This window comes from Wyeomyia smithii, chromosome 2 (genome assembly GCF_029784165.1).
Source record: "Wyeomyia smithii strain HCP4-BCI-WySm-NY-G18 chromosome 2, ASM2978416v1, whole genome shotgun sequence".
In the NCBI taxonomy this organism is placed as follows: domain Eukaryota; kingdom Metazoa; phylum Arthropoda; class Insecta; order Diptera; family Culicidae; genus Wyeomyia; species Wyeomyia smithii.
The window spans coordinates 127,383,340-127,402,945 of record NC_073695.1 but is presented as its reverse complement, the minus strand read 5'-3'; the positions used below and the strand labels follow the sequence as shown (position 1 = coordinate 127,402,945).

Here is a 19,606-nt window from a genome sequence, read left to right as displayed (position 1 = left end):
AACAAAATTACCATTATCTGTCAAAAAAGTGAGGTTAAGAGATTTGGTGCGATGGTCTAGAGCTGAGAGTCTGTAGGTCTGTACAACGTTTCAGCCAGATCAAAAATGTTGCTCAAAAATGATTTTGTAAAAACAAGGACTAACAAAAGTTGTTCAGCTTGCATTAAAAATAAATAGTTTTAAGAATGTTGTCATAAAAATTCAATTATTATCGGAATCGAAAAAGTAGAACCAAAATTATGACATCTTTCAAGCGCATTGTAATTTACAAAAGTTGTTGGTGTGCCAAAAATTCAATCTAGACCTTCTCCAAAATGCTCCTGTGGCTTGTACGATAACTGGATCTCCATTCTAGGGTAAAAAGACTGACTTGCAATTGTGTCGTAAAGAGAAGAACTCTAGACAATTAAGACAATTGAACGTTGTTTGAATGAAACATACTTCTTAAAAGTAACTTTCGCAGTAGAGTATGTTCATCGGTCGAAGCAATTTACGTACGCCAAGCAACGCAAGTAATTCACAGTTTTTCTAAATAGTTCTCTTGTCGCTTCTGTACAAAATTTAGCGGATTAGCGATTAGCGTTTCGAAGGCCAAAATTTTAGCGACGCTAACAGTTTCGCTAACCAGCTCAAAAATTAGCGAAATCGCTAAACCGCTAATTGAATATTAGCGTCGCTAAATAGCGATTAGCAAATTAGCGGAATGAGGCCCACCACTGCATCCAATTTATGTTTATTCATGTTTGCTGAAAGACGTTCCAGTGGAAAGCGCGATCACGCCTTATATTTTGTATGAAGTAGCCGTCATTACGCCGTGTGTGTATTTGGGCCTTTAGAACAATCAAAGATAACGAAAAAATGAACACCATCAATAATAAATTATTTTATGTACAAAATTTTATGCGCATCTTCAATCAATCAAATGTAATAAATAAACAATATTATTAGTTGCCAAGGTACAACAACATTGTTGCGTTGGTTTCATTCGGATTTTATCGTTATTTGTAACCGATTTATTAATGCAAGTTTGTCTTCACGACGAAGCTTTTTTTTTTAATCTCGTAAACAGTGATAACATTACTGGTTGAAAAAAGGTTTACACTTTGACTGTTTTATCTTGCTAAAGTTGTTCTTGGTGGATTATCGTGTCGACTGTTTTCACTGTTGTTGTATGGTAGATTATCGCTGGCTTCAAGTGTTTATTTCATTTATCGATGATTTACGGCGAATTCATTTGAATGCCAGAGGAAGTTTTTAGTTTCGGATTTTCTTGTGCAACAAAAAGCTTAGTGAACTCTGGAAGCAGTGTTTTCATTTTATTTGTCGAATACCATCGATAAACGAAATTGTCAAAGTATGACAACTGTTCTATTGAAAAGAGTTTAATCAATACCTGCCTACCTACTTTACAAGAATTAAAATGTTGTACTACACAGCTCAAATATTGTTGAATATGAATTTATGTGATTCGTAGTGATTCAGTTAAAAAAATGCTAAGAGAAATAAGCTTAGAAGAACGAAAAGGAAAAAAAATAAATTTAACAAATTTAATCCATGCTCAAAAGATCAGGTAAATGAATTATGTGTTCCGAAATGGGTTTGAATTGTGATGTACTAAGAGATAAAACTAAACATGTCAAACGCCTTCTCGTTCGATTCGTTTCGTTTTTGAATTATTTTCATCCATACTTATTAAAAATCAAAACACTCGTATATGACGTTTGAATATTCAGGAAAGAAATCAATATTCTTTAACATGAAGCGTTGTAGCCAACATTTAAATCATAAAAAAACCCATTTTATTAATAAGGTAAATACCGCTACCACACACGTATAATTTTCAAATAGGTACACGTAAAATTTTCAAGCATACCTCAAAGGACAATCATCTTTTGCTCAAACATCCTAATCCAAATTGCACAGCATCGATTTCATTATTGGGTTTTGTTGTGACTGAGGTATTTCATAAAGAATTATCAAATAATTGTTTGGCCAATCACAAATAATGATGTTTGACCACTATCAAAGGAACCATTCAAATATTACATAACGCGGAATTTGGCAATTTTCAATACCCACCCACCCCCATGTAACGCAATTTTACATGTTTGCCACATGCAATATAACGCTCCGCTGAATACCCCCCCACCCCCTAGAGCGTTATGTATTATTTGAATGATCCCAAAGATGTGTAATTGAAACTGTTAACGTCAACCAGTGCCGGATTTAAGTGGGGGCTTGGGGGCCGATTTACAGCAAGAAGATTTGAACAGACCATTTCAATCTGAAACTTTTCTTCGATGTTGTTTTTCCGCCGGCGCCAATATCACAACTACATCCACAAGAGTTCACCTTGGATTCTCTCGGAATAACACACATTAACACACCATTTGAATCGAACCAGTTTTCCGAATCAGGGATACCAGATGTGCTTTGCAAATTGCAGACTTTCAGAGTTCGTGTGCAGATTTTATTGACCTGCAGATGTGTGTAGTTTTTTCCTAGTTTCTGTATATTGTTGTCAGGGTCGCCTTATATTTGCGCAGTCTCTCTCAAGTTGTGCACAAATTTTGCCAGTGGATCGCATTTTTTTCAAATTGCGGTAGGTTTTTTTTTCAGATATCAAGAAAAAATTTCCGGTTTTCGAGCAGCTGCAGACATCTTTCAAAACCATCTGGCACGCTGAAATAGTGTTGCGGATTTATTTGCGGATTTATGTTGCGTACAGGGGCCTATAAACGTCAACATTTTGCCTACCAATCATAAATTCATCACGGCGGTAATATTTCATTTCAAATGCTTACAAAACTTATCTTATTCATTAAAAGTGCACATTGTACTGAAAACAAATGTTGAGCTCTTGTTTTTTTCCATCTAAAACGACATTTACTCGAGCATAAGTCTACCGACAAAATGGGACGTTTACTCTATTACACTTGTTTTAGGGCAAAACAACCAAAAAGTGGGTACCAGAAACACTGGTACCAGAATCAATGGGTGGTAGATGGAAATGTATGGAGTTTGACAGCCACAAGAGCCCCCTGGTTGCGTTGTTAAGGGGTTAGATACCTTTTTGGTCGAGAAAAATGAGGGAAGTTTGAATTTGCTTTTAAGTGCATAGCACCATTTTCATTGCGTCAAAGTGGTATTTTTCTGAACAACAAGAAAATACGTTTGATTTTGAGATACAGGCCCGGTTCGATTTTGGCAACACGCCAGAATATTTTGTGTTGCCAAAACTAAACAGTGCCAAAAACGAACGTTTTTTTTTTTTATTTTTTTTCATTTTTTAAGTAATTATAGGTCGTAGGGGATCATCAAAGGTTTACATAGTATGTAACAGTCCACTGCTCCCCCTGCCAACATTTATAAATGATTAAATGAAAGAAAAAGCGTATGTACTTAGGTGCAACCAAAACGGTACGACTAAACACCTCCGCACAACCACCTGGCTGTAAAATGTTGGCGAAAATACGTAACCTTCCAAGGGGGTGTGACTAAATGTTACAAAAAATATGTTTCGTCTTCCGCGTGACCCTTTTTATATGAGAGAGTTATTACTTTTGCATAAACCGTAACTACACACTACCTCAATTTCAATAGCACAATTAAACCACTTCTATCGTATCTATATTAATTCCATTGCCATTGCGACGCAAACACTTTTGAAGTAGTGTGCGTAAACACGAAGACAATATCCATTCATGCAAGTGTTTGTGTCAGCATCAATCGGATCGACTTCCTTTCAAAGGCTCTCATTTTTCATTCGGCATTGTTTACAAACGCTGTTTTCCGAGACAAAGGTAAATTAGCGTTCATTGTGTACATAATATTGACCTAATTAAATCATAAATTTCGACAGATGGTTAAGGTGGCTGTTGAGAAGTCGAAGCGCAAGAGCTTAACGCTGATGCAAAAAATGGAAATTATTAAAAAATTGGAGAATAATACTGGAACCAAAATAGCAATTGCGAAAGACTATGGAGTAAACCGTGCAACCATTCGAAAGATTGAGCTTCAAAAAGGCAAGCTAGTGCAAGCGTCATCCAGTCGTGGGTTCAAAAGTTCTAAAGTGAAGTACGCTACTCTCGGTAAATATCACCTGTTAGAGCATGCCTTATTTTATTGGTTTATTCAAATGCGTGATAAACATCAAATCATTACAAACAATTTGATTCGTGCAAAGGCCAGGGTTTTCGCAAAGGAGTTTAATATTCCTGCAGATTTTAAATTCAGTGAGACATGGATGCGAAACTTTAAGACTCGTTTTGGCATTCGGCGCCTGAAGGTTTCAGGGGAGAAGTTGTCTAGTGATGCTGCCAGCGTGGAACCATTCAAACTGAATTTCTTGTCTTACTTGCAAGAGCGAAATTTGACCGCGCAACAGGTTTATAATGGCGATGAATCATCTCTTTTTTATAAGGCTCTCCTCGGGTACACTCTGGTTCACGCTAAAGAAACTACTGCTCCAGGGCTAAAGATGGCAAAAGATCGAATAACTTTTATGCCATGCGCAAATGCTACAGGTACTCATAAATTACGGATGTTAGTTATTGGAAAATCTAAAAACCCAAGGGCTTTCAAAAATGTTCAAATTCCTGTAGATTATGCCTCATCGAAAAATGCTTGGATGACGCGCGAAATATTTCAGAAGTGGTTTCACGAGTCTTTCGTACCAAATGTACGAGATTTTTCCAATAGAGCGGGAATTGAAACAATGGCCGTTCTCCTTCTTGACAATTGTACGGCACATCATTTTCAACACGAGCTGATTTCGGATGACGGTTTGATTGAGGTAAAGTTTTTGCCACCAAACGTGACTCCGTTGTTACAGCCCATGGACCAGCAGGTCATTCAAATTATTAAGACAAACTACCGCGACAAATTACACCTTGAAATCGCTAATGAGCCTGACTTCGAACAACGTATTAAAAAAATCAACCTTAAGGACGTTTCTTTTTGGCTGCATGAAGCATGGATGGATGTCTCCGAAACAGTGATTCAACGATCTTGGAAAAATATAGGCTGGATAGTTGGAACGAACCTGCTGCACGAAGACAGCGTCCCTTTGCGTATTTTGTTTAATCCTCAGATGAACATCGAGATAAATGAAATAAAGAAATATCCCGAATATGTGTTGATGAATACTCAGACGCTGAAATTTTCGCTCTGGTATTCAATAAGGACGACAAAAGCTCCGGCGACACAGATGAAGAAGGAAATGACGTGAATGCCGTGGCTGAACACGATGAAGAAGATTTAATTTTGAAGAGCATCGTACCTCCAGATCCATCATTGACCCGAACGCAGCAAGTCGCACAAGAACTGGCCCGAGTGATCGAATGGGCTGAGGACAAACATTTGGAGATAGCCGATATTCTCCACCTCCGGAAAATTCGCAGTGTTGCGCTGCAGTTGTGCTTAAATGAATAAACTTTTGACGAAACATTTCCGAATATAACATTGTTTATCATCAATTAAAATATTCTACATTGTTTATTATGAATTATGATGCCCTGGGGGAAAAAACGAAAGATTGAATTCAAAAACAACTTTTATGGGTGAGGGGGTTTACATGCAAATGAGGCTTTGGGTGTCGCTTGATGAGTTAGGTTCTATAATAAAATAGCCGCCCCGAGAATATCCGAAACACAACCGGTACATGTCCGCATGTAAGGCGACCTAAACACCTAATATGACCACTAATGGATGAGTTTTCAAGCCACATAGTGGTAATGGTAAGATTCTTGGCACTGCTTTCTCATAGTCATTATATTACCGCAACATGTTTAAGCCATATATCCGGAACTTGCTAAACGATTCCGACGATCCTCATCAGTAACATGTATGACCATCGTAATCTTCTTTGGTGGTTGCCAAACTCAAATTGGTTGAAGGAAAAACGAGAAAATAAAAAATTTATGATAAAATAAAACCGTTCATTTTTGGCACATGTGCCAAAATCGAACAGTGCCAAAAGCGAACCGTGCCAAATACAAAACGTGCCAAAATCGAACAGGCCCTGTATACCAATTATTACTGGAGTAATGGCCGTTTCCCCGAAACGCTATTTTTTGCAGAGGCTTGCGGTGATCCTGATAGAGACCTAGCGGATCAACCGAAATCAAAAAACTCATATTATTTCATTAGTTTAGAAGTGTGCCGGGTCCTTGAACGATCGCTTTTATGAGTATTTTGTTTTCAGTGCAAACGGGAACGTTTTTCCCAGAAAATGTACGTTTTGAGCGCAAAAAATTGCATTAAATTTTTTTTTTTTGCGGCAAAATGTAACTGTAAGTTTCAAAAAGCGATCGTTCATGGACCGGCGAATTTTATAACGAAAATTTAAAAAAAAAGATGAAGGAAATCGGTTCAGTAGTTTTCCCGAAATCAGGACCACGACAAAGTCATATTCTGGAAACAACTATTCCGAGATAATCGCGTTTCAAGTTTAGCTTATGCGGCCGTGGCGAGGCGCGTTGCAAATCGCTCTAACTTTCTTCCTGTTGCTCAGATCTTTATGAAAATTTGTGGAAATGTTCTCAAGATGTTGTGTTTGAAGATAATGTAATAAAATTTTTTCCGGTTTTTTGAAAACTAAAAAGGTATATAACCCCTTAAGTTGGGAGTACGATATACTGAAGGAATTGAATGTTGATTATGTAATTCATACAGTCATATCAGTATTATGGGCCCGCTAATCAAAATTGTGATTTTGAATTAACGATTGAAAGTCGAAAAAAATAAGATTACACCTTCGTTTTTTCACTAACTTGTGGTAAATACATTGAATTTTGATGTTAAAAATACTTTATGGGCCACTTTTTGACTCTCCCAATATTATGGGCCAATGCTCCCAGTATTAAGAGCCAGACGAATATTTTTTGTTCCAAAGACAAAGACATTATCTTAAGGAGTAATTACGACGGTGAAGTTAACATCGAGAGGAACGTTAAAATATCATATAGATATTGAATCAATTACGCTAATACATTATTGTAATATTTTGCTTAGGCTTTTATCAAAGTTCTTGTTTTTCTCGTGCCTTAAATATTCATATGTTTGAACAATGGGACACCCGAAACAATGTTCAATTCTAAGAGATGGCGCTGTAGTGGTAGTGGTAGTAAAATCGAAAGTTCAACGAGCATTTTGGTTAATGACCGAAAAAAACTGCTATTAGTTACCCTGTTTTTATATTATTTTAACTTTCTAGTACTTACTTTTACTATATTCAATGTATTTTTATCAAAAAACTTGATTTTGCTGTACTACAATATTGACTCAACGGATTTGTATAAGAAAATCAAGTTTTTTGATAAAAATAGATTGCATATAGTAAAAGTAACTACTAGAAAGTTAGAATAATATAAAAACAGGGTAACTAATAGCAGTTTTTCCAGTCGAATTTCGATTTTACTACCACTACCACTACAGCGCCATCTCTTAGAATTGAACATTGTTTCGGGTGTCCCATAGGGGCCTTATAACTCCGTCGGAAAAAGCACAGTGGTCCTAGCTAGAAGGCTAGAGTTCGATTCCCGATACAGTCATTTGTCATTTCGAGGTTGAAAATTCAGTCGGCTGCCTTAGAGCATAAGCGCAGATGAAAACTGTGGAAATGCGGGATAAACGATCAGCGAGCTCTTATTTAAACAAGAAGAAGCCTCAATTTTCAAATTGGGTACAGTGATCAAAGATTAGAAATCACTGTTTTACATGGTTAATATTGACTTCAAAGCAAGATCATGAAAATTCAGGATGAACGAGCATTAGTGCCAGTTTCTGTACTACCTAAAATGCTGATACATAAATATATTCAAGAGTTATGGTCATTAGTGCAGAGAGCACGCATAGTCACGCAGAGAAATGTTGTTCACCTTCACCAAACTTCAATTTGACCATCAAAAGTCATTAACATGCGTTAAAAACCAATACAAAATGAAGCCCAGCCGATATTACTGGATGGCCCATAACACTGGGAAAACCGAATTTCATGACCAGTATTATGGGCCAATTTTTAGCAGCGTATGAAAATAGTAAAAATACGAAAGTCAGAACGGATATTTCATAATAAATACCAATTATTTACAGTATCATTCATTTTGTTGAACAAAACTGTGGGTTTCACGAACTCTTGCCATATTTTATAGCGGAATGAGGCCCACCACTGCATCCAATTTATGTTTATTCATGTTTGCTGAAAGACGTTCCAGTGGAAAGCGCGATCACGCCTTATATTTTGTATGAAGTAGCCGTCATTACGCCGTGTGTGTATTTGGGCCTTTAGAACAATCAAAGATAACGAAAAAATGAACACCATCAATAATAAATTATTTTATGTACAAAATTTTATGCGCATCTTCAATCAATCAAATGTAATAAATAAACAATATTATTAGTTGCCAAGGTACAACAACATTGTTGCGTTGGTTTCATTCGGATTTTATCGTTATTTGTAACCGATTTATTAATGCAAGTTTGTCTTCACGACGAAGCTTTTTTTTTTAATCTCGTAAACAGTGATAACATTACTGGTTGAAAAAAGGTTTACACTTTGACTGTTTTATCTTGCTAAAGTTGTTCTTGGTGGATTATCGTGTCGACTGTTTTCACTGTTGTTGTATGGTAGATTATCGCTGGCTTCAAGTGTTTATTTCATTTATCGATGATTTACGGCGAATTCATTTGAATGCCAGAGGAAGTTTTTAGTTTCGGATTTTCTTGTGCAACAAAAAGCTTAGTGAACTCTGGAAGCAGTGTTTTCATTTTATTTGTCGAATACCATCGATAAACGAAATTGTCAAAGTATGACAACTGTTCTATTGAAAAGAGTTTAATCAATACCTGCCTACCTACTTTACAAGAATTAAAATGTTGTACTACACAGCTCAAATATTGTTGAATATGAATTTATGTGATTCGTAGTGATTCAGTTAAAAAAATGCTAAGAGAAATAAGCTTAGAAGAACGAAAAGGAAAAAAAATAAATTTAACAAATTTAATCCATGCTCAAAAGATCAGGTAAATGAATTATGTGTTCCGAAATGGGTTTGAATTGTGATGTACTAAGAGATAAAACTAAACATGTCAAACGCCTTCTCGTTCGATTCGTTTCGTTTTTGAATTATTTTCATCCATACTTATTAAAAATCAAAACACTCGTATATGACGTTTGAATATTCAGGAAAGAAATCAATATTCTTTAACATGAAGCGTTGTAGCCAACATTTAAATCATAAAAAAACCCATTTTATTAATAAGGTAAATACCGCTACCACACACGTATAATTTTCAAATAGGTACACGTAAAATTTTCAAGCATACCTCAAAGGACAATCATCTTTTGCTCAAACATCCTAATCCAAATTGCACAGCATCGATTTCATTATTGGGTTTTGTTGTGACTGAGGTATTTCATAAAGAATTATCAAATAATTGTTTGGCCAATCACAAATAATGATGTTTGACCACTATCAAAGGAACCATTCAAATATTACATAACGCGGAATTTGGCAATTTTCAATACCCACCCACCCCCATGTAACGCAATTTTACATGTTTGCCACATGCAATATAACGCTCCGCTGAATACCCCCCCACCCCCTAGAGCGTTATGTATTATTTGAATGATCCCAAAGATGTGTAATTGAAACTGTTAACGTCAACCAGTGCCGGATTTAAGTGGGGGCTTGGGGGCCGATTTACAGCAAGAAGATTTGAACAGACCATTTCAATCTGAAACTTTTCTTCGATGTTGTTTTTCCGCCGGCGCCAATATCACAACTACATCCACAAGAGTTCACCTTGGATTCTCTCGGAATAACACACATTAACACACCATTTGAATCGAACCAGTTTTCCGAATCAGGGATACCAGATGTGCTTTGCAAATTGCAGACTTTCAGAGTTCGTGTGCAGATTTTATTGACCTGCAGATGTGTGTAGTTTTTTCCTAGTTTCTGTATATTGTTGTCAGGGTCGCCTTATATTTGCGCAGTCTCTCTCAAGTTGTGCACAAATTTTGCCAGTGGATCGCATTTTTTTCAAATTGCGGTAGGTTTTTTTTTCAGATATCAAGAAAAAATTTCCGGTTTTCGAGCAGCTGCAGACATCTTTCAAAACCATCTGGCACGCTGAAATAGTGTTGCGGATTTATTTGCGGATTTATGTTGCGTACAGGGGCCTATAAACGTCAACATTTTGCCTACCAATCATAAATTCATCACGGCGGTAATATTTCATTTCAAATGCTTACAAAACTTATCTTATTCATTAAAAGTGCACATTGTACTGAAAACAAATGTTGAGCTCTTGTTTTTTTCCATCTAAAACGACATTTACTCGAGCATAAGTCTACCGACAAAATGGGACGTTTACTCTATTACACTTGTTTTAGGGCAAAACAACCAAAAAGTGGGTACCAGAAACACTGGTACCAGAATCAATGGGTGGTAGATGGAAATGTATGGAGTTTGACAGCCACAAGAGCCCCCTGGTTGCGTTGTTAAGGGGTTAGATACCTTTTTGGTCGAGAAAAATGAGGGAAGTTTGAATTTGCTTTTAAGTGCATAGCACCATTTTCATTGCGTCAAAGTGGTATTTTTCTGAACAACAAGAAAATACGTTTGATTTTGAGATACAGGCCCGGTTCGATTTTGGCAACACGCCAGAATATTTTGTGTTGCCAAAACTAAACAGTGCCAAAAACGAACGTTTTTTTTTTTATTTTTTTTCATTTTTTAAGTAATTATAGGTCGTAGGGGATCATTAAAGGTTTACATAGTATGTAACAGTCCACTGCTCCCCCTGCCAACATTTATAAATGATTAAATGAAAGAAAAAGCGTATGTACTTAGGTGCAACCAAAACGGTACGACTAAACACCTCCGCACAACCACCTGGCTGTAAAATGTTGGCGAAAATACGTAACCTTCCAAGGGGGTGTGACTAAATGTTACAAAAAATATGTTTCGTCTTCCGCGTGACCCTTTTTATATGAGAGAGTTATTACTTTTGCATAAACCGTAACTACACACTACCTCAATTTCAATAGCACAATTAAACCACTTCTATCGTATCTATATTAATTCCATTGCCATTGCGACGCAAACACTTTTGAAGTAGTGTGCGTAAACACGAAGACAATATCCATTCATGCAAGTGTTTGTGTCAGCATCAATCGGATCGACTTCCTTTCAAAGGCTCTCATTTTTCATTCGGCATTGTTTACAAACGCTGTTTTCCGAGACAAAGGTAAATTAGCGTTCATTGTGTACATAATATTGACCTAATTAAATCATAAATTTCGACAGATGGTTAAGGTGGCTGTTGAGAAGTCGAAGCGCAAGAGCTTAACGCTGATGCAAAAAATGGAAATTATTAAAAAATTGGAGAATAATACTGGAACCAAAATAGCAATTGCGAAAGACTATGGAGTAAACCGTGCAACCATTCGAAAGATTGAGCTTCAAAAAGGCAAGCTAGTGCAAGCGTCATCCAGTCGTGGGTTCAAAAGTTCTAAAGTGAAGTACGCTACTCTCGGTAAATATCACCTGTTAGAGCATGCCTTATTTTATTGGTTTATTCAAATGCGTGATAAACATCAAATCATTACAAACAATTTGATTCGTGCAAAGGCCAGGGTTTTCGCAAAGGAGTTTAATATTCCTGCAGATTTTAAATTCAGTGAGACATGGATGCGAAACTTTAAGACTCGTTTTGGCATTCGGCGCCTGAAGGTTTCAGGGGAGAAGTTGTCTAGTGATGCTGCCAGCGTGGAACCATTCAAACTGAATTTCTTGTCTTACTTGCAAGAGCGAAATTTGACCGCGCAACAGGTTTATAATGGCGATGAATCATCTCTTTTTTATAAGGCTCTCCTCGGGTACACTCTGGTTCACGCTAAAGAAACTACTGCTCCAGGGCTAAAGATGGCAAAAGATCGAATAACTTTTATGCCATGCGCAAATGCTACAGGTACTCATAAATTACGGATGTTAGTTATTGGAAAATCTAAAAACCCAAGGGCTTTCAAAAATGTTCAAATTCCTGTAGATTATGCCTCATCGAAAAATGCTTGGATGACGCGCGAAATATTTCAGAAGTGGTTTCACGAGTCTTTCGTACCAAATGTACGAGATTTTTCCAATAGAGCGGGAATTGAAACAATGGCCGTTCTCCTTCTTGACAATTGTACGGCACATCATTTTCAACACGAGCTGATTTCGGATGACGGTTTGATTGAGGTAAAGTTTTTGCCACCAAACGTGACTCCGTTGTTACAGCCCATGGACCAGCAGGTCATTCAAATTATTAAGACAAACTACCGCGACAAATTACACCTTGAAATCGCTAATGAGCCTGACTTCGAACAACGTATTAAAAAAATCAACCTTAAGGACGTTTCTTTTTGGCTGCATGAAGCATGGATGGATGTCTCCGAAACAGTGATTCAACGATCTTGGAAAAATATAGGCTGGATAGTTGGAACGAACCTGCTGCACGAAGACAGCGTCCCTTTGCGTATTTTGTTTAATCCTCAGATGAACATCGAGATAAATGAAATAAAGAAATATCCCGAATATGTGTTGATGAATACTCAGACGCTGAAATTTTCGCTCTGGTATTCAATAAGGACGACAAAAGCTCCGGCGACACAGATGAAGAAGGAAATGACGTGAATGCCGTGGCTGAACACGATGAAGAAGATTTAATTTTGAAGAGCATCGTACCTCCAGATCCATCATTGACCCGAACGCAGCAAGTCGCACAAGAACTGGCCCGAGTGATCGAATGGGCTGAGGACAAACATTTGGAGATAGCCGATATTCTCCACCTCCGGAAAATTCGCAGTGTTGCGCTGCAGTTGTGCTTAAATGAATAAACTTTTGACGAAACATTTCCGAATATAACATTGTTTATCATCAATTAAAATATTCTACATTGTTTATTATGAATTATGATGCCCTGGGGGAAAAAACGAAAGATTGAATTCAAAAACAACTTTTATGGGTGAGGGGGTTTACATGCAAATGAGGCTTTGGGTGTCGCTTGATGAGTTAGGTTCTATAATAAAATAGCCGCCCCGAGAATATCCGAAACACAACCGGTACATGTCCGCATGTAAGGCGACCTAAACACCTAATATGACCACTAATGGATGAGTTTTCAAGCCACATAGTGGTAATGGTAAGATTCTTGGCACTGCTTTCTCATAGTCATTATATTACCGCAACATGTTTAAGCCATATATCCGGAACTTGCTAAACGATTCCGACGATCCTCATCAGTAACATGTATGACCATCGTAATCTTCTTTGGTGGTTGCCAAACTCAAATTGGTTGAAGGAAAAACGAGAAAATAAAAAATTTATGATAAAATAAAACCGTTCATTTTTGGCACATGTGCCAAAATCGAACAGTGCCAAAAGCGAACCGTGCCAAATACAAAACGTGCCAAAATCGAACAGGCCCTGTATACCAATTATTACTGGAGTAATGGCCGTTTCCCCGAAACGCTATTTTTTGCAGAGGCTTGCGGTGATCCTGATAGAGACCTAGCGGATCAACCGAAATCAAAAAACTCATATTATTTCATTAGTTTAGAAGTGTGCCGGGTCCTTGAACGATCGCTTTTATGAGTATTTTGTTTTCAGTGCAAACGGGAACGTTTTTCCCAGAAAATGTACGTTTTGAGCGCAAAAAATTGCATTAAATTTTTTTTTTTTGCGGCAAAATGTAACTGTAAGTTTCAAAAAGCGATCGTTCATGGACCGGCGAATTTTATAACGAAAATTTAAAAAAAAAGATGAAGGAAATCGGTTCAGTAGTTTTCCCGAAATCAGGACCACGACAAAGTCATATTCTGGAAACAACTATTCCGAGATAATCGCGTTTCAAGTTTAGCTTATGCGGCCGTGGCGAGGCGCGTTGCAAATCGCTCTAACTTTCTTCCTGTTGCTCAGATCTTTATGAAAATTTGTGGAAATGTTCTCAAGATGTTGTGTTTGAAGATAATGTAATAAAATTTTTTCCGGTTTTTTGAAAACTAAAAAGGTATATAACCCCTTAAGTTGGGAGTACGATATACTGAAGGAATTGAATGTTGATTATGTAATTCATACAGTCATATCAGTATTATGGGCCCGCTAATCAAAATTGTGATTTTGAATTAACGATTGAAAGTCGAAAAAAATAAGATTACACCTTCGTTTTTTCACTAACTTGTGGTAAATACATTGAATTTTGATGTTAAAAATACTTTATGGGCCACTTTTTGACTCTCCCAATATTATGGGCCAATGCTCCCAGTATTAAGAGCCAGACGAATATTTTTTGTTCCAAAGACAAAGACATTATCTTAAGGAGTAATTACGACGGTGAAGTTAACATCGAGAGGAACGTTAAAATATCATATAGATATTGAATCAATTACGCTAATACATTATTGTAATATTTTGCTTAGGCTTTTATCAAAGTTCTTGTTTTTCTCGTGCCTTAAATATTCATATGTTTGAACAATGGGACACCCGAAACAATGTTCAATTCTAAGAGATGGCGCTGTAGTGGTAGTGGTAGTAAAATCGAAAGTTCAACGAGCATTTTGGTTAATGACCGAAAAAAACTGCTATTAGTTACCCTGTTTTTATATTATTTTAACTTTCTAGTACTTACTTTTACTATATTCAATGTATTTTTATCAAAAAACTTGATTTTGCTGTACTACAATATTGACTCAACGGATTTGTATAAGAAAATCAAGTTTTTTGATAAAAATAGATTGCATATAGTAAAAGTAACTACTAGAAAGTTAGAATAATATAAAAACAGGGTAACTAATAGCAGTTTTTCCAGTCGAATTTCGATTTTACTACCACTACCACTACAGCGCCATCTCTTAGAATTGAACATTGTTTCGGGTGTCCCATAGGGGCCTTATAACTCCGTCGGAAAAAGCACAGTGGTCCTAGCTAGAAGGCTAGAGTTCGATTCCCGATACAGTCATTTGTCATTTCGAGGTTGAAAATTCAGTCGGCTGCCTTAGAGCATAAGCGCAGATGAAAACTGTGGAAATGCGGGATAAACGATCAGCGAGCTCTTATTTAAACAAGAAGAAGCCTCAATTTTCAAATTGGGTACAGTGATCAAAGATTAGAAATCACTGTTTTACATGGTTAATATTGACTTCAAAGCAAGATCATGAAAATTCAGGATGAACGAGCATTAGTGCCAGTTTCTGTACTACCTAAAATGCTGATACATAAATATATTCAAGAGTTATGGTCATTAGTGCAGAGAGCACGCATAGTCACGCAGAGAAATGTTGTTCACCTTCACCAAACTTCAATTTGACCATCAAAAGTCATTAACATGCGTTAAAAACCAATACAAAATGAAGCCCAGCCGATATTACTGGATGGCCCATAACACTGGGAAAACCGAATTTCATGACCAGTATTATGGGCCAATTTTTAGCAGCGTATGAAAATAGTAAAAATACGAAAGTCAGAACGGATATTTCATAATAAATACCAATTATTTACAGTATCATTCATTTTGTTGAACAAAACTGTGGGTTTCACGAACTCTTGCCATATTTTCCACGACCGACTTTTTGCGACTGTGGTGAAAACAACAACAAATTATCAGCTGTCGGGAGGCTACCGACATTTATCCGAAAACTTAAGAGTTTAGCTCATTAAAGCAGCGGTTTCGCACAAAAGGCATATATAGAAATGTTGTTCACGTCCATTAAACTTCAATTTGACTATTTAAAGTTATTGACATACGTTAAGAAGCAATACAAAGGGCAGACTGGCCCATAATACTGGTTGACCCACAATACTGGGATGACTAAGTTTTTTTTTCTCGTAAGAAAAAATTCTCACAAATTTTTGGTAACTTTTCAATAAATGTTTTTAACTCGTACGACAAAAAAAGGTTTTGTTTTATTTTGGGGCTCCACTTAAAATTGGCCCCCGGGCCCCCACAATTGTAAATCCGGCTCTAACGACAACAATATCGCACGCTAGCTTGTGGGGCTAATAGAGGTCTCGATCAACTAGATTAGTTGAGAATATTCGTTATCGATATTGTTTTTGGGAAGCAACCTATACACCAGTGAGCCGCCGAGACACACACCGTTATAGCAACTGTTACATCAAAACAAATAACGGCAATGCAAAATTATACAGCTCATCCGTTTTGATGTTGACAGTTGCGTTAACGGTGAGTATCTCGGTGCCTCTCTGGTGTATACGCTGACTAATTTTTGGCATATTTTGCATGTGTAGGATAAGAACAACGATACACCGTGCCACAGTGCTCAGTCGAAAAAATTTCCAGTTCGAAAAAATCCTCGACCAGACCGGAAATCGAAAACTAAATCGCAACCGTGTGAGAGGACTGACCAATCGATATTGCTAACCACAGGGCCGCGGGGACCACTTGAAATTGTTATGATTCGCGTTTTCAATTATGGCTTATCATTCTTATGGACTTAGACCTGCTGGTTAAGAAAAAGCGAATAAACTTTCAACTAAGCAATTACTAACTAATTGACTATCTAGAACGCTTATTGCAGCAATTGAGAATTCAGCGATATGTCCGTGTCGCTTGAATTCTCAAGCGATAAAAAACTTGTTTTTTAATGTTTTCGACTGAACAACCACGGACACCTGATTCAGAATTTTCAAGACGATTGGGTAAGGATTGTTGTACACTGTTTTGAAAAAGAAGCTCATATTTTTTCGAATTCGTTTGTTTAAAAATACAGTAAAATTGTTGGTTACATAGTCATTGGATACGCCGATGACATCGTCCTCATCGTCAGAGGTAAAGATGCCGCAACTCTGTCGAGCCGAATGCAAACGGCTCTGAATACCACCATGTCATGGTGTTTACAGGAGGGTCTAAACATAAACAGTCCTAATTCCATTCGGCAGACGAAGGAAGATCTCCATCACTCCTCCAATACTGAATGGAGTTAGACTGGGCTTCAGCAATGAAGTCAAATACCTCGGAATTATTCTGGACAAGAAACTGAACAAGTCTGCACAACTGGATCATGCCGCTAAGAAAGCGATCTCAGCGATCTGGGCCTGCATAACTATGTTCGGTAAAACCTGGGGACTGAAACCAGACTTGGCACTCTGGTCTTACAAGACCATTGCCCGACCAAGAATCACCTATGCTGCCCTAGTGGGGTGGCCTAAGGTGAACGGAGTGACTGCGCAAGCCAAACTCAAAAAAGTTCAAAGACTTGCATGTCTTTCGGTTACCAGCGCTATGCGAACAACTCCAACTGCAGCCATGGAAGCTATGCTTTGCCTACTACCTCTACATCTTCATGTGAAAAAGGAAGCAGAGCTTGGCGCTTCAAGGTTGCAAAGGTGGAAAACTATACTTGAAGGGGACCAAATCGGCCACCTTCGCATACTTAGGGAGTTCAAACTAACTCCGCTATTAACCACAGTCTCCGTTTTAGGACCAACATGGATATTCCATATAGAGTGATTGAAACAAACCGCTCTATGTGGAACAATAGAGGGCTAATCTTCCACCTGGCATCGTCAGTTTTTATACGGATGGCTCGAAAATGGGATCCCTAACGGGATCTGGTATATACGGACCCGGTATCAGGGAAACGTTTTCCCTGGGAAAATGGCCCACCGTATGTAAATATGTCTGCAACGCAACTACAGACATGCGAAAATCGGTATATTCTCGGACAGTCAAGCAGCACTACTAGCACTTAAGTCCGTCAAATGCGCTTCCAAACTTGTTTGGGAATGCATTGAAACTCTACGGGAACTTTCCCGACAGAATTCAGTTTTTCTGTTTTGGGTGCCCGGACCCTGCGGAGTCGAGGATAATGAACACCCTGACAACCTAGCAAGACAGGGATCAGCTCAGCGGTTTATTGGCTCCGAGCCGTTTCTGGGTACGTCCATTTCCGCTATCAAAAGCGAACTACTAACTTGGGAAAGGCTAGAAATAGTATCCCAATGGCAACAGGCACAGGGTTGTAGACAAGCTAAACAGTTTATCTATCCGAACCCTGGAACCGCCAGAAAGCTACTTAGTCTAAATCGTAGTGACCTACGGATAATCACGGGACTCCTTACCGGACACTGTCCCGCTTTTTATCATTTAAAGAAAATCGGTGTAGTGTTGAACGACATCTGCCGATTCTGCAAATCTGAACCAGAGAGTTCAGAGCATTTGCTTTGCGCTTGCGAAGCATTTGCTTCCTCTAAGTACAACTTCTTGGGAAGTTACCTTTTAACTCCATACCAAGTGTGAAGTTCTAATCCCAAACAGGTAATTAGTTTCATCAACTATGTTGTACCTAATTGGGGTACAGGTTTACAACAAAACAGCTCTACTCCATCAATGAGTACGAGCAATCCGTAACCTGTGCACAGCAATCGGGGCCCGCCACAAAAGACAATCAGCAAGAATGTCGCAGTGGCATTTCAGTACCCAGTGCCCTTCAGGCATACATTAGTATTGAAGCATGTGGAAATTGATGTATTTCTAATATTCTCTAAAAATAAAACACCGCGAAATTTTAAAAAATTCTATCGAAGGGACGTTGCGATGCCAATAAACAGCGATACTTAGAATCGATTCTTGCATCAAGAGTAGGTACTGATATTCTGATAGTATTGAGGATAAGGTATCGATACCTACATGTATCGTTGTGCGATACCAGTTCATCTTCTTCTTCTTCTACTATATATAAATGGAATTCCGTAACGCTTGATCTTATTGATATTATTCCCTGAGTCTCTGAGGTGTACAGTAATCATCATCATTTTGAATCGTTCTAAATCAAAAATAATAAGCGGTGACATGTAGGTTTTTTAACATGAAAATGTTCGCTGATGTTCAGGAAAGACATTTGAGAAAAAATAGGTATCTAATTACTAAAACTTGCGATATTATTCACAAAACTACGTTAAACATGTAAAACTATGACTTTCTGTGCTAAATTTGCCTCTAAATCAAAATTCAAAGCGATGACATATGATTCTTTTTTCACTCAAATGCTTGTTAATGTTCAGGAAAGACATTTGAGGAAAAATAATTAGTATCTGATCACTAAAACTAGAGATATTTTTCACAAAACTACGTAAAACCTGCAAAATTATGACTTTTCATACTTAATTCGTTTTCAAATCAAAATTAAAAGCGATGACATGTGATTCTGTTTTTCATTCAAATGGTCGTTGATGTTTAAGAAAGTCATTTGAGAAAAAATTAACAGGTATCTGATTACTTAAACTCGAACTATTATTCACAAAACTACGTGAAACATGCAAAATCATGACTTTTATGCTGGATTTGCCTCTAAATCAAAACTTGAAGCAGTGATCTGTGATTTTTACTATACTAAAATGTTCGTTGTGTTTAGTAAAGATATTTGAGGGAAAAATAATAGGTATCTGATTATTTGAAATTTAAATATTTTCCACAAAACCACATGAAAAATGCAAAACCATAATTTTTTAGGCTCAATTTGTCTCTAAATCAGAATTCACAGCGATGACACGTGTTTTTTTTTCTTTCAATTAAATGTTCGTTGATATTCAGGAATGAC

General features: G+C 37.4%; 2 protein-coding genes across 4 annotated transcripts in view; both read left to right on the top strand.

Moving 5' to 3' along the window:
- Positions 1–19,606, top strand: part of LOC129722490 (uncharacterized) — a 193,203-nt gene that overhangs the window by 20,283 nt on the left and 153,314 nt on the right. The window contains exon 1 of one of the 3 annotated variants that reach the window (XM_055675941.1): positions 8,591–9,024. The exons of the other annotated variants lie outside the window; for them this stretch is intronic. The gene's annotated coding sequence lies outside the window, so the exon portion shown is untranslated. Of the gene's footprint in view, positions 1–8,590; positions 9,025–19,606 lie in introns of those variants that run through there. 3 annotated transcript variants of the gene reach the window in all.
- Positions 11,316–12,886, top strand: LOC129719881 (jerky protein homolog-like). The gene is made up of 2 exons (XM_055671297.1): positions 11,316–12,525; positions 12,606–12,886. The coding sequence occupies exons 1-2, from the start codon at positions 11,316–11,318 to the stop codon at positions 12,884–12,886; spliced, it is 1,491 nt and encodes a 496-aa protein (XP_055527272.1).